Genomic DNA, 23,630 nt, shown 5'->3' with positions numbered 1-23,630 from the left:
GATAATCTAAAATTCTAGAGAAAACAGCAACATTAAAAGAAATCCTGTAGCAATATCCAGAAAATGAGCACTTTCTGGTACTGTGTAACCAGCCATCATTTATCACTTGCTCAAGCTGCAAAAAATATACTTTGTTCACATCATTAACCAGGCTTCATTGCCTAACCCTGCAAGCCTTAAGATATTTATATACATTAACTGCCAACTAATCTCTTTCTACAAAACTGGCTAAAATGCATACAAGTTATGAAACATTGCCATTAAAACAATGGCACTTTCAAGTTGCCTTATACAAGTCTTAGTATAGTGTTTGTGTGAGGAAGAGATGAGAAGCAAAGTTAAATATATCAGACACAAGTCAGCACACCCAATAGTGGAGCCAAACAGCTTTTATTTACCATCTATATTGAGTTACCAATTTTGATGCTGCATGCTAGGAGTGAGGGTATTTCAGATTCTTGCCATTAACAGTTTTGTGTCAATGACTCCAGCAGGGTGATTTTGGAAACCACCCTATTGTTCAGACAAAGCTGCTGCACATAAGTCCTCATTTCTGCCATCTCAGTAAAAGCATTTAAATAGAAAATACTGGAATTGGTCAGGCAGCATCAGAGGATAGAGATAGAGAGTTAATATTTCAGGCCAAACATTGACCAAAAATGTCATTGGTTACTCTCCACTCAGATGCTGCCTCTCCTGTGTAGTGTTTCCAGCATTTGTTTTTATTTCAGCGTTCTACCCTCTGCGGTATTTTGCTTTTGTTTAAGCATTGAAATAGGTCTAAACACTAACAAGTTCATAGATGGCGGTCAACTCGACTCTACTATTGAAATGCTCTTAGCCAGCTTCCCATTCTTCATAAAACTTCAGCTCACCTAAAACTACTGCCCCTATCCAAACCCATACCAAGTCTCACACCCATCACCCTTGTGCTCACTGACATTCATTGGCTTCCATTTCCAAATTTCAAACTTTCATCTTTAAAATCCATTCATGGCCTCAACCCCCACCCCATCTCTAACCCTTTGAGAACCAAATACCTCCAACGCTGGCCTCTTGTGCATACCCACTCGTTTTGCCCCACCTTTAGCAGCCGTGCCTTTAGACCCCAAGCTGTGGAATTCCCTGCCTAAACTTCTCAGCCTCCTTAAAACCCACCTCTTAGTTACCTCTCCTTTAGTTTAGCATCAAATATTGTGTGGCTACACTTCTGAAGTGCCTTGGGACATTTTTCTATGTTTAAAAGGTGCTATATAAATGCAAGATGTTATATGCCCAAAGTAGGTCTGCTACTGTACAGATTTCCCCCCCCCCCCCAAATGACTGCTGTGCACAGCACAAGAATGACCATCTGCAGTCATGCATCACTTAAGTGCCTTGGAGTAAATCAGCTCAGCACCAAAGACATTTGCGTGACTGCACAGAATTTCTTTTTTTTAATTTTTAAAAAATAAATTCATTCACAGGATGTGGGCATTGCTGGCAAGGCCAGCATTTATTTCCCATCCCTAATTGCCCTTAAGGTGGTGGTGAGTTGCCTTCTTGAACCGCTGCAGTGTGTGGTGAAGGTACCCCATGATTTTGACCCAGCGACGAAGGAACGGCAATATATTTCCAAGTCAGGATGGTGTGCGACTTGGAAATATATTGCTGTTCATTATTCTATGCATTTTAATGAACAAATTCTCTTCTAGTTACACTTCAATATCTTGTCAAAAATGTCCTAACCTTCTGGTTGAATTGAAAATCTAAGAAAAAAATGCTCATACCACTTTGCTCATGTTCACAGGGTCCTCTTCTAAATTGATTGCTTTCTGAATGCCACGATGCCATCTGTTTAACTATGCTCCTGACAAAATGGTGCTTCCTACTCTTGAGGCCACTGAACACACCCATGTAACATTTGTGGCCACCCAATGATGGCAATAAGCCACACTACAAAGAGTTACAATACAGCTAGCTGAAAATGGAGAAACAGCAACACTTCAACAGAAGACCTCCATGTACATCATGTATCCTGGAATTTTCCAACTCAACTTAATATTGACATGAACACTCCTCAGAATGCTAGAAGTCTAAAATTAATGAGGAAGTGCTGAAAACAGGATCTGGAAGAGAAACACAGGTACAGTTATAAGGCCCATCTAAGCATGTACAACAGCTTATTCAGAAGGTGGGGGTAGAACAAAAAAAAACAAGTGTGGCAATAAAGCTATTCTGTACATATTTATTTACATCCAATTTTGCATAAATGCTGACTAGCATGATTATATGCATTACATAAATATAAATACTTCTGTACAAATTACATACCCAAGATTAAAAATTAAAAAGGCATAAATACTGTAGTTGTCAACAAAAAACTCAAGCCCCTGTGTACTGTAGTTAAATGTGCAGAGTTATTGCAAGAATGAACAGTAATCAAGATCACAGCTTAGATAAAATTGTTAAGATTCTGATCACGCTACATGTCTAAGTTGTACTGGATTAAAAATGCAAATACTTAGTACATCACAGAAATCTTCCAATAACAGATTTAAAAAGTACAATAGCTTCAGTTAAGTATATTGCCATTTCTACAGTCAACATTTACACTGCTGAGGATGTTGAGTCCATGCAATAAGCCAATGCTACACTCCTACCATTGTACAAATATATAGCCCAGTTATAATGCACTGTGGTACTTAAAGGTGAGATTGGGTGAAGATGAGTGTATGGTACCAGCAGAAATATACTGCCTACTCATACCCATTGTGGCAGAGCAAGGTCACACACACACAGCCTCTGACTGTTTGAGCAAACTCATCAGCTCAAACATTAGAGGAAAAGTCAGTTTAGTGGACTGAATAAGTTCAAGGAATAAGAGAGACTGGGTGCCACATACAGTCACACTTGCCATGCAAGGCTCTCTCTTCCAGGTTTTCTTAGTGATACCAGGCTGCCAATTTCTGATATCAGCATTATATTGCACATTGGTATCCATGTGGCACAAGGAATCAGACTCACCAACATGCAGTATAACTGGGACATTGTTAGTTGCCTGGACACAGCTTTAGTATGACTTAATTCACTAACACCTCTTCTGTTAAAAGCATGTGCAACTTTTGTAAACATAGCCTGCATTCATCATATTGAGCTACGTGGAACTAATATACATATGCTTTGATAAATGAAATCAGACTTAACTGTTCTATGAAATGTAAAACAAGCTCATCATATTCATTGGCCTCTAACATTCTGCATTACTCAGACTGCCATAGTTAAATACTTTCTGAACACATTACAGGTTGATTTTCTGTTTCAGTAGAGGCAAGGAAAAATTGCTTTCTAATTAAATATTGAATAAAACAAGTTATTAACTACTTTGGAAGCCTTCCCTATTTGCACAAGTTTTCCCTGAATAACCCCGGCATGAAAGTCATTAACCTACAAAACTGGGTCCAAGTATGCCCAAGAGAAGGCAGCTCCTACAGTTGTTGTGGAATCAGCTACCTACCTTAAAATTCTACTTATTCAAAGATATGATCTACTGTATCTTTACATACTCCTTTAAAATTCTATAGACCATACAAGAAATCCAAAGACTGAAGTTTGCTTAGGCACTAGAAACACATTCAGGTTGACAAAGTTTTTGGTTGGTCATTTTACTCAATTAAAAGCACTACAACACATTGTCTAAGTTAGCTTGGCACATCAACCACTGCTAGCAATCTCCATTAAACCAGCTCATACTGTCCGTTTTGTAAGTCAATGGTTTCACTTGTCGTGATGTAGTACTGTGTGCTCAATTGCGTCTGATAATGTCCAGCCACCTTACAATTAGAAGAAACTAAGGTTAAAGCATAAACTTGGAGAACAGACAAGGATTAAAACAGCCCATGCATCTGCTCTATGAAGGATCCCAATAGATCAGAGAATAAAGGAATAAATGCAGTCTTTGATAGTTACTGTCCTCTTCAGTTGCCTGTTTAAATCCTCTGAATTTTCTCAGCCACAATAATAGGGTTCTCTTTCCTGATCTTCATTGCTGCTTCTGCCTTGTAATCATACGGGCAATTGTGTTTATCTGAGTAACGATGGAGTCCGCAAAACAAGTTCCCACATCGACAGTCAAAACCCGCTATAGAGAGGGAAAAAAATTCTCATTACCTTCTCTTAAAGTCATACTTGTGCTGAAGTAGCTTCATAGGCAGGAGGGCCGAGGATGCTCGAGTGGCCATCTTTTGTACATAAATTAATAGGGAGGCATTAAAGGCCAGCTCAATTCAACCTGACCCAGTCTTCATACATATAAACTTACAGGAATCAGCCAAATCCTCCCTTTTCCTCCCCAGATCTATTCCCTCCAGCAGCCATGGGGAACAGTGACAATTGGAAGATCACCAGCTGAGAAGGGGGGGGGGTGGAAAGAAGAGAAAGAGGAGGAGGGCACAGCAGTGGATAAAAAGACATGAGTCACAATGGGAAGTTGAGTGTGTTTATGAATATGTGGAAGCTGGGGAAGGGAGGAGGGTAGTGAGATTGGAGGAAGATACAGGGTCAGGTATGGTAAAAAGGAAAAATAGTCAGATAACTTTAGCAATGGTAGAGATCTCCACAATGGAAACACTGCACAAGACAACAATCTGGCCATGGGTGTAAGCTTAAAGGACGAGGTTGACTGAAGACAGATGGGCTGGGAAGTTGGAGGAGAGATGGCTAGAAGAGTTTAAGCTGTAGTTTGAAACTGGCAAGGATGAATCACTGCTTGATGCAGAGACCAAGGGAGGAATTTTCTCTCTTCCCTAGCCAACAATCGCCCCCACCACCCCAAAAATTAAAAGTAGCTAAGAATGACCAAATGAAAATGATTATCCGCACAGGGTTGGTCAAACAGATTCCAATAGCAGAACTAAAGCAAAGTCAAAATCAAAAAAGTCCCCATCTTAGTTTTTACATTTGCCCTATCCATAGAACAGCAAACAATTACAGTAACCAAGAGGAACACCAGATTCTTAGCAAATATAAAAGCAACCAGCTGGAAAGAATCCACCTCTTGCAGCTTATTGGAACTGTATTAAAAAATATAAACCCTAAATTAAAGGCCACTGCAGTCACTAATTCAGCCCTTAAAAGCACCAAATTCCCTTTCTCTTGACAAACGATGTACATGTGCATTTTTCTCAGGTTACAAGAATTAGTCTCACCTGTAAGACCAACTTTTTTCCTGCATTGAAAACACCTGTTCTTCTTGGGTCGGGGTACTTCTGGAGACTTATCTTCACTCCCTGATGTACTAGCTGGTGCAGCTAATGGAGATGGTTGTTCTATAACTGTACCAACACAAGTAGGTAATTTAAGTTGCACGAATTCTGCAGTTATGTACATATCTATTCCAAATAATTGCAATCCATGCTATAGTCCGATTTACAATTGTGCAAATGCTTACAAGTTACGATAAAAATTCAAAGATTAATAAAAATGTCATTTGTGCCTCATACCAAGTAATGTTTCTCTATATTGAAGGTGCTTAGGGTTGCGAAGGGGTGGAAAGTTTCTGGTAAATTTCCAGAAATTTTCCATGGGAAGTTTAGCTTGGGAATTTTGCCCAAAAAAGCACATGCTAGCTTAATATTGTTTTTTTTTTTTTGTATTTTTTTCCTCCACAGGTCCTCAAAATTAACAAATGGAATCTTAATTATTAAGGAATTTCTTAATCAATATATGTTTATCTTCTTACTTGGCTTGTTTTAATAATTACAAATTGTGCGCCTGTGAACAGATGTGTCCTGATTGGTTGGATGAGTGGATGAGCGATTAGCTCCCTCTATTGGTGATGTAGCATCGTGCATGCACAGGTCATGCTTCCATCACATGGAGCATCAGGAAAAATTTACTCACCTTGTTGCAATTGTGCTGATCGACCGCAGTTCGACACAGACGAATGCCCTTTATTTCTCTGCATAGAACAATGCCACGTTTACCGTCTGATGTGTGGAAGCATTTTACCCCAGGCATTAAAGACTGTGTACATGTGCAAACACTGTACAAAGCCATATGTAAAGAATGCCACAAAGATGCAGCAGCATTTATCCAAATGCAACAACTTCACTCAACGCTCACAGCAGTCAGCCCAGAGTTTCTCTGCTTCCATTCAAGATGATGGTTCACATTCAGCATCAGGCTCATCAGCAACTCCTGGCCCACTTGGAAGGTTCTTTGATACAATGGATAACCATAGCCAGAAGAATGCAGATGAGCGCCTTGCTCGAGCTGTATATATGAGACAGGCTCACCCCTCATGCTCACAGCCAATGTGTACTGGAAGAGATTTTTCAATATTATTCGCTCTGCATACTGTCCTCCCACCAGACATGCTCTGTCTACTTATTTGCTGGAGGCGGAGTATAACAGAGTCCAAGGAAAGCTCAAAGAAACGATAGAGATGGCAGACTGTGTTGCAGTTATCTCAGATGGGTGGTCAAATGTACGAGGGGAGGGCATCATAAACTACACCATCTCTACTCTTCTCCCGGTGTTCAAGAGCACAGACACAAAGGACAACAGGCACATAGATTGCTGATGAGCTGAAAGCAGTCATCAACGATCTTGGATCACAAAAGGTCTTTGCAGTAGTTACTGGCAATGCTGCGAATATGAAGGCTGCTTGGGCTCAAGTGGAGGAGGCCTACCCTCATTACATCTATTGGGTGCGCAGCTCATGGGCTCAACCTACTCCTCAAGGACATCATGGGTTTGAGAACCATGGAAACACTGTACAAGAGAGCCAAGCAAGTTGTTGAGTATGTCAGGGGAAAACAGGTAGTTGCAGCAACCTACAACTCCAAGCAAATGACAAAAAAACACCACCACACTGAAGCTGCCCAGCAACACTAGATGGGGTGGCGTTGTCATAATGTACAACAGCCTTCTGGAGGGTAAGGAGTCGCTGCAAGAAATGGCAATATTCCAGTCTGGGGATATGGAAACCACCATCAAGAAAATACTGCTGGATGATGTGTTTTGGGAGAGTGGTTAGCAGCCTTAAACTACTCTCACCAGTAGTATCTGCAATTGCTCAGATTGAAGATGACGCTGTCTTGTCAGATGTTGAGGCTTTTTTGCCGATTTAAAAGAACAAATCAGCATTGCCCTACCCACATCCCTGCTGCTCAAAAGCAGAGGAGAAGGCAATTGTTCAATTCATACAGACGAGTCAAGAATTGTGTCAATCCAATTCATGCTACAGCATACATGCTGGACCCAAAGCATGTTGGGAGACCAATACTTTCTGGAGAACAGATCAACACCACTTAGTGTGATTTCTACCCTCTCATGCCACCTCAATTTGGACGTGGGCAAAGTTCTCTACCAAGCAAGGTCTTTGGAATGGGGATGGCATATGGGAATCATACAAGCATATCAGTGCACATACCTGGTGGAAGGGACTTTGTGCATCTGAGGCCCTGTCACCCATTGCATCGGTGATACTCCAAATCCCACCTTTGTCAGCGGCCTCTGAACGTAACTGGTCACTTTTTGGGAATACACATACAAAAGGTGCGCAACAGGCTGACTAACCAGAGAGTGGAGAAACTGGTGGCTATCTGGGCGAACCTACAACTTATTGAGCCAGATACAGAAGTGTCCACCACACAGCTAGACAGTGACAGAGGAGGAAATGGACACATCAGAGCCAGAGAATCAGGAGGAGCAATGAGGAGTAGAAGACTCATGAGTAGAAGACACAAAGGGACAAAATACAGGCTAAATAAGCTGACGCTCTTTTTATTTTATTTAGATGGGTCTTTTTTGTGGGGGTTCAATAAAGTTCAAAATTATAACCTAAATAAAGTTTTGAAAGCCGTTTGTTATTTGTATGGAACAGTATGTCTATTTTGATGACAAAGATAATACAAGAATCAGAGACAAAAACCATCAGTGTGCAAAAAAAACCTCAATTCCCATGGAAAGTTTCCTCTTAAAAATTCCTGGAATTTTGCAACCCTAAAGGTGCTATATAAATGCAATTGGTCATACTACTCAATGTGATATGAAACCCAAGCTTTGAGACAGCCTCGTCCAGGGAGTTGTTCACAGCATCTTGTGTATTGTAGCGTATTCAAAGCAATGAAGCATTGTGGAGATCATAAAGATTCCATGCAGATGGCACTTAGTATTTATACTGCAAATTTCATGTTGCTATGAAGCATTTTACATTTCATAGTAACACTAAAGATGCAGTACAATGTCAGCAATACAGCCCAACCAAATGCTGTGAACTACTCCCTAGGAGGAGGCTGTCTCACAAAGCTTGGTTTGTTATCAGAGTAGTATAACAAATATAGACAGGCAATGATTATCTCCCACAAGAAAGAGTCTAACCGCCACCTCTTGACAGTCAACTGCATTACCATCGCCGAATCCCCCAACATCATCATCCTGGGGAGGGGTCACCAGAAACTTAACTGACCAGCCACAAATATTGTGGCAACAAGAGCGGGTCAGGCTGGGTATTCAGCGACAAATAGGTTTGTGGAAGGAACGCCAGAGCATATGACCTAGGCAGTTGAAGGCAGGACTGTTGTGAAGGGGGGGGGGGGTGGTTTGTTATAGGACTCGAGGAGGTTACAGAGACAGTGAGGGACAAGGTCTTGGAGGAACTTAATAAACAAAAATATCAAATTTCAGGTGTTAAGGACCCTGGAGCCAAATATAGGACAGCAAGAACAAACGGTAGGGTGGGGGTGAAAGGAAAATGCAAGCAAGGCTTGGTGCTCATTAGGACATGGGCAGCAACTTTGGATGATATGAATTTTAGAGGGTGGGAGACCAGCCAGAAATCAATGGAATAACAGAAACATAGAAGATAGGAGCAGGAGTAGGCCATTCAGCCCCTCAAGCCTGCTCCACCATTCAATGCGATCATGGCTGATCATCCAAATTCAGTACCCATTCCCTGCTTTCTCCCCATACCCCTTTAGCCTATCCAACTCCTTCTTGAATACAGGAAACTTTCTGGTATCCGGCACCGAGCTGGTGTTGTTAGATCAAAACTGTAGAAACCAGCGCTAATGTTAAAACATACGGAGCTCAGAGCTCCGTGTTAAGCAACAAACCCTGTGCTTCTATACAGTCAGCGCAGCTTGCAAGCGTCTAGCTGAAGCTGTTGCTTAGCTAGAGACGCTTGCAGAGCCAGGACTGGAGAAAAGAAGCAACGAAGAGAAAAAAAATTATCTGAACCGACTCCTGAACTTTGCCAGTAGAGCTTTCTGGACATTTAACCTCCAGATAAACGAAAGTTTCCTATATATTTAATGTATTGGCCTCTACTGCCTTCTGTGGTAGAGAATTCCACAGGTTCACCACTCTGGGTGAAGAAATAATTCCTCATTTCTGTCCTAAATGGCCTACCCCTTATCCTTAGATGGTGACCCCTGGTTCTGGACTACCTGAGCATCAGGAACATCCTTCCTGCATCTAGTCTGTCCAGTCCTGTTAGAATTTTATAAGTTTCAATGAGAGCCCCTCATTCTTCTAAACTCCAGAGCCCAATCTCTCCTCATGTGTCATTCCTGCCATCCCAGTTACCAGCCTGGTGAATCTTCACTGAACTCCTTCCATGGCAAGAACATCCATCCTCAGATAAGGCGACCAAAACGGCACACAATACTCAAGATGTGGTCTCACCAAGGCCCTGTACAACTGCAGCAAGACATCCTTGTTCCTGTACTCAAACCCTCTCGCTACGAAGGCCAACATACCATTTGTCTTCTTAACCACCTGCTGCACCTGCATGCTTACCTTCAGCGACTGGTGCACAAGGACACCCAGGTCTTGTTGCACATCCCCTTCTCCCAATCTATTGCCATTCAGATAATAATCTGCCTTCCTGTTTTTGCCACCAAAGTGGATAACCTCACATTTATCCACATTATATTGCATCTGCTATGCTTTTGCCCAAATCATCCTGGAGTTTCTCGGCATCCTCCTCACAGCACACACGCCCACCCAGCTTTGTGTCGTCTGCAAATTTGGGGATATTACATCTAGTTCCCTTGACTAGATCATTAATATATATTGTGAATAGCTGGGGTCGAAGGACCGATCCCTGCGGTACCCCACTAGTCACTGCCTGCCACTCGGAAAAAGACCAGTTTATTCCAACTCTTTGCTTTCTGTCTGCCAACCAGTTCTCTATCCAAGTCAATACCTTGCCCCCAATCCCATGTGCCTTAACTTTACATGCTAATCTCTTATGCAGGACCTTATCAAAAGCCTTCTGAAAGTCCAAATACACCACATCCACTGGTTCTCCCTTATCTATTTTACCAGTTACATCCTCAAAAAATTCCAGTAGATTAGTCAAGCACGATTTACCTTTTGTAAATCCATGTTGACTTTGTCCGATCCTGTCACTGTTTTCCAAGTGCTCTGCTATTACATGTTTTATAATGGACTCTAGCATTTTCCCAACTACCGATGTCAGGCTTTGATGTGCTATTAATTACTCATAAAAGACGGAGAGTTAGGAGAGTAACTAAAAGGCTTTTATTAACAAAGAACAGAGCAAGCCTCTCGTGGTTGACTGGTTTCCAAGAAGGCAGGGGGCTGCAGAGCAGTCACCTTTATACCTGGGCATGTGGGTGGAGCCAGGGGCAGAGCCAGCTGAGGCATGCATAGATACAACAGTGTGCAACAACGGTGAACAACAACAACAGTGGTTTACCACATTCACCCCTTGTTTAAAATTGAGTCCGGCGGGGTGAAGTGTACTAAAGGTTCGTGTAAGTAAGTCTATCAGGTGGCCTTGTATGCCGTCCTGATCGTCGTGGTGGCGGCGGTGATGGTGCAGCATCCAACGTTGAATCTGGCGTCTCATTGAGTGGTTGGGTGGTCAATGACGGGTCCTGGGGCTGCGGCATGCCGTCTACAGGGGTTGGGTTGTGGTGGATGTCAATGGTAGTGTTTCAGGGGCACCCGAAGGTGCGAGGTCTCGTATGGAGACTGTCCTCCCGCCCGTCCGGGTACGCCACGTGGAGGAGGCTCACCCTCTCGACCAGGGGGTCCGTTTTATGGGACCTCACGTGCTTCCGCAGTAGGACGGGTCCTGGAGACGTCAGCCATGTCGGTAGCGAGGTCCCCGATGTGGACTTCCTGGGGAAAGTGAACATTTTTTCATGGGGGGTGGCATTGGTGGCCGTACAAAGCAGTGACCGGATGGAGTGGAGCGCCGCAGGGAGGACCTCCTGCCAGCGAGAGGTCGGAAGGCCCTTAGATTTTAAGTTTAAGAGGACGGCCTTCCAAACCGTCGCGTTTTTTTCCACCTGGCCGTTCCCCCGGGGGTTGTAGCTGGTGGTTCTGCTTGTAGCAATACCTCTCGTGAGCAGGTACTGACTGAGTTCGTCGCTCATAAAGGATGAGCCCCGGTCGCTATGGATATAGCTAGGGAAGCTGAACAAGGCGAAAAGGTCATTCAGACCTTTAATGACCGTGGTACCGGTCATGTCTGGGCAGGGGATGGCAAACGGGAAACGGGAGTACTCATCAATTATGTTGAGGAAGTACACGTTGCAGTCAGAGGGGGGGGGGCCCTTTAAAATCGACGCTCAGGCGCTCGTGGCCTTGATCAGGCTTGCTCTGTCTGGCCTATAAAAATGCGGTTTGCACTCGGCACAGATTTGGCAGTTCCTGGTCATGGTCCTGACCTCCTCGATGGAGTAGGGCAGGTTACGGGATTTGATGAAATGGAAGAACCTGGTAACCCCCCGGGTGGCAGAGGTCATTGTGGAGGGTCTGCAGTCTATCAACCTGCGCGTTGGCGCATGTACCACGTGATAGGGCATCTGGGGGCTCATTGAGTTTCCCGGGCTGGTACAAGATATCGTAATTGTAGGTGGAGAGTTCAATTCTCCACCTCAAGATCTTGTCGTTCTTGATTTTGCCCCTCTGCTCATTGTTAAACATAAAAGCTACTGAACGCTGGTCAGTGAGCAGGGTAAATCTTTTTCCGGCCAGGTAATGCCTCCAACGTCGCACCGCTTCCACAATGGCCTGGGCCTCCTTTGCGACAGAGGAGTGTCAAATCTCAGGGCCCTGGAGGGTCCTTGAGAAAAAGGCCACGGGTCTCCCCGCCTGGTTAAGGGTTGCAGCTAGGGCGAAGTCGGATGCGTTGCTCTCCACTTGGAAAGGGATGGACTCATCCACTGCGTGCATTGTGGCCTTCGCAATATCTCTTTTTGTGAGGGTGAAGGCTGCACATGCCTCTGCTATCAGGGGGAAGGGGGTGGACTTGATGAGGGGTCTGGCTTTGTCCACATAGTGGGGCACCCACTGAGCATAGTAAGAGAAAAACCCTAGGCATCTCCAGTGCTTTTTGGCAGTGGGGGAGGGGGAGCTCCATAAGGGGGCGCATTCTGTCGGGGTCGGGGCCGATGACTCCGTTCTCCACTATGCAGCCAAGAATGGCGAGGCGCGTGGTGCAAAACATACATTTGTCCTTGTTGTATGTTAGATTCGGCCGCTGGGCCGTACGGAGGAATTTCTCTAGGTTAACGTCATGGTCCTGCTGGTCGTGGCCGCAGATGGTGACGTTGTCTAGATAGGGGAAGGTGGCCTGCAGCGCGTTCTGGTCAACCATTCGGTCCATCTCCCTTTGGAAGACCGAAACCCCGTTGGTGATGCCGAAGGGGACTCGGAGGAAGTGGTAGAGACGACTGTCAGCTTCAAAAGCTGTGTACTGGCGGTCCTCAGCCCTGATGGGGAGCTGGTGATATGCCGACTTCAGATCAATCGTCGAGAACACCCGGTATTGTGCTATCTGATTGACCATGTCAGATATGCGGGGAGTGGGCATGTCAGATATGCGGGGAGTGGGTATGCATCTAACGGTGTAGCGATTGATCGTCTGGCTGTAGTCAATAACTAGGCGCTGTTTTTCGCCAGTCTTCACTACCATCACTTGTGCTCGCCATGGGCTAGTGCTACCCCCAATAATCCCTTTCTTCAGGAGTCTTGCTACTTCGGATTTAATGAAGCTCCTATCCCCGGCACTGTACCGCCTGCTTTTGGTAGCGATGGGCTTACAGTCGCGGGCGAGGTTAGCGAACGGGGGGGGGGGGACTTTAAGCGTGGAGAGGCTGCAAATGGTGCGCGGTGGGCGATTTAAAAGCTGCTGGCTGCAGACCGAGTTTGGGGGGGGGGGGGGGGGGGGGGGAGGGGTTCGCCGTACGCTAATGTGACACTTAAGGTGGCACTGAAAATCCAACCCCAGTAGAACGGCAGCGTAGAGATGGGGCAGGACAAGAAGTTTAAAATTTTTGTATTCTGTGCCCCTTACTGAAAGGGTCACTACACAGTAGCCACCGACGTCTGCTGAATGGGATTTGGAAGTCAGAGATCCGATGGCGCGTTGGCAGGACCGGGAGAGAGTAACTGCGCACCGTGTCGGGGTGGATAAAGCTCTCCGTGCTCCCGCTGTCGAAAAGGCAGGTAGTGGCGCGGCCGTTTACCACAATGTCCATCATGGACCTGGACAGTTGGTGAGGGAGAGATTGGTCCAGCGTCACGGAGGCCAGCGTATGGTCGAGCGAGTCGCTGTGGTCATCAGACGAGGCGGTGGTTGAGTCCGGGTCACCTGCGATTGGAGTTGGAGGCGTCCAAGATGGCGGACAAAATGGCTGCGCCCATGATCCCGATCCCCACGCAGCTGGAGGCGTCCAAGATGGCTGCTGGCATTAGTGGTTTTACCTTTGCAGGGGCTGACATAGTGTCCTTTCTTCCCGCAGCCAGAGCAGGTAGCGTTTTTCGCCGGGCAGCGTGCTCTGGGGTGTTTTGCCTGGCCACAAAAGTAACATTTCGGGCCCTTGGACATCGCTGCAGCAGTTGGTGCCGGTCCCATGACCCAAGGCTGCGGCGCCCACGGTGCGGAGCGGTTAGGGGAGAATGCGTCCATATTCCGGTGGGCCGTGTCTAGCGAGAGCCACTGCCTTCTTCAGGTCGATTTCGCCCTTCTCCAGCAGTCTCTGCCGGGAGTAGTCGGACTTGAGGCCCGCAACGAAAGCATCTCGGATAAGTCCCTCCGTGTGTGTCGCGGCCGATACCTCTTTACAATCGCAGGCTCGGCCAAGTATCTGTAGTGCCCGTAGGAATGCCTCCACCGATTCCCCGGACTGCTGTTTGCAGGATCTCAGGAGGTGTCTGGCATAAACCGTATTTACCGGGCGTGTGTATTGTCCTTTTAGCAAAACGATAGCCGCCGCGTAGGTAGTCGCGTCCTGGATGAGCGTGTAGACTTGGTGACCCACCTTGGAGGCCAGGATTTTTAGTTTGTTTCCATCTAGTGTCACGGCTGAGGCTTCCAGGTAAGCTTCGAAGCAACGCAGCCATTGTGCGAACTTGGTAGACGAACCCGCCTCTTGAGGGTCTAGGTCTAGGCATGTTGGTCTGAGGGCATGCAGCAGCGCCTGCTGCTCAGCGTTTGGTGCCGTCATTTGCTGCAGCGCCTGCTGCTCAGCGCTTGGTGCCGACATTTTGTCTTTGTTAATAAAATTGATGTGCTATTAATTACTCATAAAAGACGGAGAGTAACTAAAAGGCTTTTATTAACAAAGAACAGAGCATGCCTCTCGTGGTTGACTGGTTTCCAAGAAGGCAGGGGGCTGCAGAGCAGTCACCTTTATACCTGGGCATGTGGGTGGAGCCAGCTGAGGCATGCATAGATACAACAGTGTGCTGCAACAACAACAACGGTGAACAACAATAACAGTGGTTTACCACAGGCTTACTGGTCTGTAATTCCCCGTTTTCTCTCTACCACCTTTTTTGAATAGTGGGGTAACATTAGCTACCCTCCAATCCATGGGTACTGTTCCAGATTCCATCGAATGCTGGAAGATGATCAGCAAAGCATCAACTATTTCTAGGGCCACTTCCTTAAGTACCCTAGGATGTAGATCATCAGGCCCTGGGGATTTATCGGCCTTCAATCCCATCAATTTCCCAAACACCATTTCCCTACAAATACGGATTTCTTTCAGTTCCTCCCTTTCATCAGACCCTATGTTCCCCGACATCTGAGGTTATTTGTGTCCTCCTTTGTGAAGACAGAACCAAAATATGTATTTAATTGGTCTGCCATTTCTTTGTTCCCCATTATAAATTTCCCTGATTCTGACTGCAAGGGACCTACACTTGACTTCACCAATCTTTTTCTCTTCACGTATCTATAAAAGCTTTTATGTTCCCTGCAAGCTTACTCATTCTATTTTCCCTTTCTTAATTAATCCCTTTGTTGAATCCTAAACTGCTCAATAATTGAGTCAGGAATGACAAAGACCCAAGAAAGGGGAAGAGGCAGACCACATTATAGGTGGAAGCAGTGCCTGTGATGGAAAGGATATGGGGTTGGAAGCTCAATGAGGTCAAACAGGATGCCGAGATGGAAAAATGTCTGGTTCAATGAGAAAGTGAATGGGGGTGGTTAAGCGTAGAGTTTGTGGCGGGGCTAAAAGCAATGGCTTTGTTCTTCTACGTGTTTAGCTAGAGGAAATTACAGCTTGCCCAAGATTGGATATCAGACAAGCAATCTGACAGCTGAGGAAATGGCAAGGTTGAGAATAGAGCTGGGCATCAGAGTTACGCAACGCCTACAGCAAGAAACAAGCCAGCCATTTGGCCCTACTTATTTATGCAGACATTTATACTCCAAACAAGCCTCCTTCCACCCTTCTTCATTCTAACCCTAAGTATATCCTGCTAGTCCTTTCTACCTCATCTCATGTGCTTATCTAGCTTCCCCTTAAATGTATCTATGCTATGTGCCTCAACTACTTGTGGTAGCATGTTCCACATTCTTAACACTTTGGATAAAGTAGTTTCTCCTGAATTCCCTATATTTTTTTTATGACTTAAAGTTTCCACTTGAGGGTGTCCAAAACTAGAAGTCTCCCCTATCAAATCCTCATGATCTTAATAATGCCTCTTTATTCTTTTTATAGTATGTAAACCAGAACTGTGCACAGTACTCCAAGTGTGGTCGAGCCACAGTTCTATACAAGTTTAAAAAAACTTCCCCATTTTTCAATTCTACCCTTCTAGAAATGAATCCCAGTGCTTGGTTTGCCAAAAAAAAGTGGCCTTATTGACCTGCATCGCTACTTTGCGAGGTGTGCATCTGTACGCCTAGATCCCTTTGCTCCTCTATCCCATTCAGACGCCAAGCAGTATGTGGCCTCCTTATCCTTCCTACCAAAATGCACCACGTCACACTTGCATCGAAATGAATATGCTAATTACATGCCCATCCTGCAAGTTTATTAATGTCTTCCTGTATTTTGTCACAAACTTCCTTTGCATTAACCACAGCTCCTAATTTGGTGTCGTCTACAAATTTTGAAATTGTACTTCAGATTCCCGACTCCAAATCATTAATGTAAATTCTAGTGGTCCCACCACTTCCCACCTTTTGCCAATCTGTGTAACTACCTTTAATCCCTATGGTTTTGTAGCCAGCTTGCTACTGTTCTGCTACCTGTCCTGACTTCACATGTGGAAGCTGACCCCATGTCTACAGATTATATAGTCAATGGGTGGCATGTAGATGAAGAGAAGGGGAACGCTGAAGGCAACATTAGCTGAGTGGAGAAAGAAGCCATTGTTGGATATTCTCTGGCTATGAGTAGGTAAAGATTGGAATCAAGAATAGCAGTCCCACTGAGCTGGACAATGGAAGAGAGGTCAAGGGGAACACAGATAATGCAACCAGTCAGAATGGGACCGAGGAAGGTGACAAATCATGGTCAAGATGAGCTTTGAGTGGGCTTGGGGGGGGGGGGGGGGCAGAGAATGCAACAGAAACCAGAGAGAAACATGCATTCAGGGCTAGGGTAGAGCAGGGGGAATGGGGAAAGGTTTGGCTTGATGAGCTTGGGGAAGGGAAGAAGCAGTTGAATAGATGGTTGCTATTTTGTTGACAAAGAAATCCGCAAGCTCCTCACACACTTGTTAGGTGGAGGAGGGGGGGTAAGGAAAGAGGGGTTTAAGGAAGCAGATGGTTAAGCCAGTTGTATGCCAGATACACAAGTTCTAGCCCCTTGGACTGAGATACATTTGTCAATGCGGATTTCAACAAAGCTTCGGTAGTTGATTTAAAATATTAGTGCACACTACTGTCCTATTTAAATATTGAGCCAGTGGGATAGGAATTCTGCACACATCTAACCATGTATGTGCAGAGCTCTGTTCCAAGAACTGCAGCTCAGCCTCAGACTGGTAGCTGCACTATAAATATGCCATTCACCAGCCAATGAGAATTGCTGCAGTTCCGTAACTGCATTATTTAAAATGACATAGGGCTTTAAACTAATGGGGGGGGGGGGGGGGGGGGGGGAGTCAGACAGGGATAAATTTGTGTCTAAAAGAGAAGTCAAGGCTGTAGAGCAGAGTAGCGATTTGGGTGAAATCAAGCAGTGTGTGTCAGAAGTGGGGGGGGGGGTCAGAGAGTTTAACAAAGGTAATAGGGCAATAGTGACCACGGTCACATCCAGGACAAATAAAATGTTAAAATTAAAAGGCGTCCTGAATCCACGAAGCATTCATAACAAGATAGATGAATTAATAGCACGAAGATAAATGGGTTGATCTAGTAACCATTACTGAGACATGGTTGCAGGGTGACTAAGGTTGGGAACTAAATATTCCAGGGAACTTTACTTGAGAAAAAAAAATGGAAGATGGAAAATGGGGGGGGGGGGGTAGCCCCAATAATAGAAGAGATAAAGCCCAGAAAATCAGGATGGGTGGAGCCAAGAAATAACAAATGACAGAAAACACTGGTGGGAGTAGCTTATAGGCCCCCTAACAGTAGTTAGTGTTGGACAGAGTATAAATCAGGTAATTAGAAGAGCATGTAACAAGGGTAATGCAATAAACGTGGGTGGCTTTAATCTTCATATGGAATGGGCAAACCAAAGTGGCAAAAGTAATTTGGACAACAAGTTCATAGAATACATTCAAGACAGTTTTCTAGAATATGTTGAGGATCCAACTGGGGAACAGGCTAATTAGATCTAGTATTTTGTAATGAAACAGGGTTAATTAGTAATCTTATAGTGAAGAGTGATATGTTGGAATTTCAGAGTTTGAGTGATTTAGTTAAGTCTGAAACTAGGGTCTTAAATGTAAACAAAACCAATCACAAAGGTATGATGGGCAAGTGGGCTATGGTAGATCAGGAAATTCAATTAAATGATATGGTAGAGAAGCAATGGTGAACATTTAAAGAAATAAAAAATATATATATTATTGCACATTCCTAATTGCCCTTGAAAAGGTGGTGGCAAGCCACTTTCTTGAACCCCTGCAGTCTATGGGGTGAAAGCACTCCAACAATGCTGTTAGGGAGTTCCAGGATTTTGACCCAGTGACTATGAAGGAACTGCGATATAATTCCAAGTCAGGATGGTGCGTGACTTTGAGGTGGTGATGTTCCCATGCACCTGCTGCCCTTGCCCTTCTAGGCGATAGAGGTTGTAGTTTTGGGAGGTGCTGTCGAAGAAGCCTTGGCGAGTTGCTGCAGTGCATCTTGTAGATGGTACACACTGCAGACACGGTGCGTCAGTGGTAGAGGGAATGAATGTTTAAGGTGGTGGATGGGGTGCCAATCAAGCGGGCTCTGCTGTGTCCTGGACGGTGTCGAGCTTCTTGGAGTATTGTTGGAGCTGTATGCATCCAGGAAAGTGGAGATTATTGCACCACACTCCCAACTTGTGCCTTGTAGATGGTGGAAATGCTTTGGGGAGTCAGCTGGTGAGTCACTCGCTGTAGAAAACCTAGCCTCTGACCTGCTCTTGTAGCCACAGTATTTATGTGGCTGGTCCAGTTACATTTCTGGTCAATGGTGATCCCCAGGATGTTGATGGTAGGGGAATTAGACGATGGTAATGCCATTGAAGATCATGGGAGGTGATTAGACTCTCTTGTTGGAGATGGTCATTGCCTGGCACAACTGTAGTATATTTGGATTTTCAAAAGGCATTCACGAAGGTGCCACACTAGATTGGGGCTCATGGGATTGGGCATAATATTAGCTTGGACTGAAGATAGAACAGAGAGGAGGAATAAACTGGTCATTTTCAAGTTGACAGGTTGTAACTAGTGGGGTGCTGCCAGGATCAGTGCTTGGGCCTCAGCAATTTACAATCCATCATCCACTTAGATGAGGGGACCAAGTGTAATCTATCAAAGTTTGCCAATGAGACAAAGCTAGGTGGGAAAGTAAGCTGTGAGGAGGACATAGAGGCTGCAAAGGAATATATAGACAGGTTAAGTAAGTGGGCAAGGTGGCAGATGGAGTATAATGTGGAAAAATGTGCAATTACCCACTTTGGTCAGTAGAATAGAAAAGCAGATTTTTTTTTTTTTTTTTTTTTTTAAAATAGTGAGAAATGTTGGTCTTTGGAGGGACCTGGTGTCCTTGTACATGAATCAAAGTTAACATGCCAGTACAGCAAGCGATTAGGAAAGCAAATAGTATGTTAGCCTTTATTGCAATGTGGTTGGAGTACAAGAATAAAGTCGTCTTGCTGCAATTATATAGGGCTTTGGTGAGACCACACCTAGAGTACTGTGGATAGTTTTGGTCTCCTTAAGCAAGGAAAGATATATTTGCCTTAGTGTGGGTGCAACGAACATTCACTAGATTGATTCCTGGGATGAGAGGGCTGTCCTATGAGCAGAGATCAAGTAGAATGGGCCTATATTCTCTGGAGTTTAGAAGAATTGAAACGTATAAAATTCTGAGGGCTCGACAGGGTAAATGCTGAGAGGCTATTTCCCCTGGCTAGAAATAGGGGGTCGGCCACTTATTACTGAGATGAGGAGAAATTTCCTCACTCAGGATTGTGAATCTTTGGAATTCTCTACTCGAGGGTTGTGGATACTCAAGTTGTTGAGCATATTCAGACAGAGCTATAGATTCTTGGACACTAAAGGCATCAAGGGCTATGGGGATAGGGCAGGAAAGTGGAGTGGAGATAGATCAGCCATGGTGTTATTGATGGCAGAGCAGGCAAGGTGTACTCCTGCTCCTATTTCTTATGTTCTTAATTTCCCCAAGTGACTTTCTATAGTAGGCTTTGATTTTAAAGGCTTCTGTACATACATTCCCAATTTCCAAGACCATGGCCCAGAATTTGTGGTCAGCAGCAGCAAAGTGAAAGCATTCGCTGCTGGCCCCGAAGTATGCGTCGCACAAGAATCTTGCGATCTTGTGTTGAGAACTTCAGGTTTTCCAACCTTCAATTCAACGGAAGTTAATGGGGATTCCCTTGTGCGAGCTGCTGTGACATCAACAGGCTGTCTAAGAAGCCAATCAAAAGGCAGAATTCTGAGACAGCTCTAAAATTTTAAATTAAAAAAGGTTAGAGCACGCAAAACAAAGATTGGCACTCATGGTGGGAGAAAGGCAAACCTGAAATAAAAGAGTTTTGATTTGGAAAAGTTTGTTAAATTTTAATTAATTACTAAAATGGACAAATTTTAGACCGCACAAAATTGAAGTCAGTTTTCCAGGTCCTTAACTTTTGTTTAGCAGTAATAACGCTGTTAAACTCCAGTTACACATAATCCCTTTTGGTTTAACTTTTAGTGGGGAATTGAACAGTGTTCTTACTGTGGAAGTGCCGAAGTTTGTCAGTTTCCCTGATTTGGCTGATTACACAGATTGCTGGCTCTGTAGGGGGTTTTGAAGGGTGGGGGGGCACAGCACAGCCCATTTTGTAGCGGTCAATGACAGACTGCAACGTCAGGCTTTCCGCATGTTCCCACACCAAATCCCAAAGTTGCGGTCAGTTTCAAAGGTGGATTGACAGCAAATGCTGCCAGTTCGCAGTTATCCTAACTGCAAATTCCAGGCCAGTATGTTTGGATCATTTCTCCTAATAATTAACCTGTACAAGAATATTTGTGTACCAAGCCTGAGACTGTAGCACACATCAATTTCCATCATATCTATACCAAGAAGATTTTGATTCTAAGAAAATGTTCAAAACTTGAAACATACCTGGCTCCGCTACCTCAACTTCTGTCTCTTTTTCCTCTCTGGAAATACTCATTTCAGTCATCTGCTGTGTCACAGGCAAGGCTGATCCAGACATACTTCTGCCAAGTACACAAAAAAAAAATACATCTTTTGTCAGGACAATGAAGTCAGTTCTCATTGGAGATAATCACCCAAGAAAAAAAATAAATTCTCAAACCTTTAATTCTACACAAGGAATACTAATGAATGGTTCAGTTTGTAATGAGCATGCATAAAACTGATCGATCCAAAGACATCTTATGACAACCTGCCAGACAGCTTTTTTGATTATAAACCAAGTTCAACAAGAGCCAAATAAAAGCAAATCAGTTTTGTGTGCAAGTTTGAGTGACATCAGGGCATCGAGAATGTGATTAACTCTAAACACAGACTACAGCCTCTTCAGATCTTTATATTGCTACCAAAATTAGTTCAGTACAAGACAGAACTGTTTTTTTTTTATATAAAAGGTAGAGCATATATCCTTGAGACCTTTGTCTTAAATCTTAAACTGGACACAATGGCAATGATGCAATACATGAAAGTGGTGTTGTCAATATAGAAGTAGATCCAGTTTTAAGTAGGACATTCAATTTTGCAGAGTGCAACATAAACATCATGGGCATTGCCACACAGACCATCTTGGGTTTTTCAAATAAATACATGTCTAAGGCTTTGCACCAAATACACTATTCTTTTAAGTTGAATACACAAAACTTCCAGATTTCTGTAGTGGCGCACCTCCTATCAGTTGTTACAGGGTAATTTTCCATTGTTGCTTTCGTTTTCTGAAATTAACTCACTCCAGATAGGCCAGCTGCCATTTTTCAAATAGAAAGAAAACCAATAGTTTTCTCAAGATTAGTTAGAAAATAAGCCATACTTACAGGGTCACTTGTATGTCAATTGATGGTAGTGCATCAACTCAAGTGTATACATATCTAATTTACCCATGACAATTATTACTTTAATACCTTAAGTTATAATGAACAGAGATTGGAGTGAGGAAAACAAAGTGACAACAAGCTAACTCAGTTTTTACCTCTGTAGGATGGGTTTTTAAACCTAGTTCACTTGCTACAAGGCTGTGGCACAGAATATTTAATAAGTATCCATCTGGTTCCTGGTAATCAACAGTTCTTAGCAATTTCACTTAATGGTTTTAAAAAAACAGGTGAAACTTTCTGATTCACTATTACACGTGCACACTGGGGTTGCAGCCAAGTAGGAGCTTTACTTGGAAACCCAAACTTGCACAAGGGACCATAGCATCAAAGAAGTCAGGAACAGAGTATGGACTTGACAAAGATCTGCAATATTACTGAATTCATTAGATAGAATTTCACTGGATGAACTGAAGTTACAGGGACATTAATTTAAATCATATGATCACAATGTCTGATCACTTTCAAACAGCCCAGTTATCCCAACAGGAGCATGGTTTTTAATTAACCCCCAATCTCTTGTATACATTTTTAGCCTCTTCTTTTGCAAGATCCACACAAGTCAAATTTAACAAATATGTCCCTTGATGTACTGCAAGCCTTGTCTATTATACATATTTTCACATGACTTTTTATTTTTTCCCCTCCATAGAAAAAGGAATGTATAATTGGTACATGGGTCACAAAATGGCAGAGTACACAGTCTGGCATGGTATTGTTATATAAACTTACTTCATTTTGACAGTTACATTGATAGAGGCACCTTCAGATTTAAAGCTTTCCGTTCGCTGGACTTCAGCAAAGTCGGAGCTGGAGCTGTTCGAATTACTTGCTGCACCTAAAAATTGAAAATGAATGTCAGTAGCTGTCCTCATTTTATTACAACTAATCCAAGATTAAAAGCTATAGTATGAAAATGAACATTTTTTTGCCCCAACTCCAAACCCTAATTGAGCTAAACAAAGTCACAAGATCAGCTCAGATGGGGGCCATTTGCTCTCAAGGTTTCAGAATACCAACTGTGCCATATTCATATTACAGCACGTAGCAGTTTCAGAAATGGAAGTGGGGTGGGGGGGGGGGGGGGGGGGGGGGAGAAAAAGACACATTCTGATGAAAGATCTCCACAGATGCTCCTTGACCTACTGAGTTTTTCCAGCATTGTTTTAATTTCTGATTTCCAGCATCCACAATTATTTTGCTTTTGTTGGTACAAAATTTCACCCTTTCTTGTAAAATCACATTTGACAACTTTTTTGCCTCATTACTGCAGGTAAATTAATTTGATTCGCTTACAATCTTACAACAGGACACCCATTTAAAAAGCACCTGAAAAAGAGTGGTCTCCCATACATAGCTATTTTGGAATTTATAAAAATGGATATACTTCCATATAGATTGCAATTATTGTTAGATTCTTCCCTGTCATGGTATGGTGAACTCTGTCTAAGGTTGCCACCTACTCAGGTTTGGACTGGATGGCCCAGATTTATATAGTGCTGTATCCAGAAGCTTTTACACAAGAAAAAACAGACACCAAATTAATAAAATATACAGAGGGCTCCTCCTCCTTATTCAAGGAGTTATTTTACAACTTTCAAAAATATATTCCACTGAGGAAAAAGGGT

The 23,630-nt window shown here is 43.8% G+C and overlaps 1 protein-coding gene across 3 annotated transcripts in view; it reads right to left on the bottom strand.

Moving 5' to 3' along the window:
* Positions 1-2,213: 2,213 nt before the first annotated feature.
* The window catches only part of LOC147124391 (AN1-type zinc finger protein 5-like), a 33,372-nt gene continuing 11,955 nt past the window's right edge, over positions 2,214-23,630 (bottom strand). For 2 of the 3 annotated variants that reach the window (XM_085986343.1, XM_085986363.1), the window contains exons 3-6: positions 22,735-22,840; positions 21,041-21,138; positions 5,187-5,312; positions 2,214-4,120 (exon numbers count right to left, since the gene is read on the bottom strand). In XM_085986343.1, the coding sequence (XP_085842469.1) occupies positions 3,969-4,120; positions 5,187-5,312; positions 21,041-21,138; positions 22,735-22,840 (482 nt within the window). In that variant the 3' untranslated portion in view covers positions 2,214-3,968. Of the gene's footprint in view, positions 4,121-4,300; positions 4,387-5,186; positions 5,313-21,040; positions 21,139-22,734; positions 22,841-23,630 lie in introns of all 3 variants that reach the window. The other variant, XM_085986353.1, reaches the window with a different exon arrangement.

This window comes from Somniosus microcephalus, chromosome 1 (assembly GCF_052327205.1).
Source record: "Somniosus microcephalus isolate GS21.2 chromosome 1, FLI_Smic_1.0, whole genome shotgun sequence".
NCBI classification, from domain to species: Eukaryota; Metazoa; Chordata; class Chondrichthyes; order Squaliformes; family Somniosidae; genus Somniosus; species Somniosus microcephalus.
This window is presented reverse-complemented; position numbering and strand designations above follow the sequence as displayed.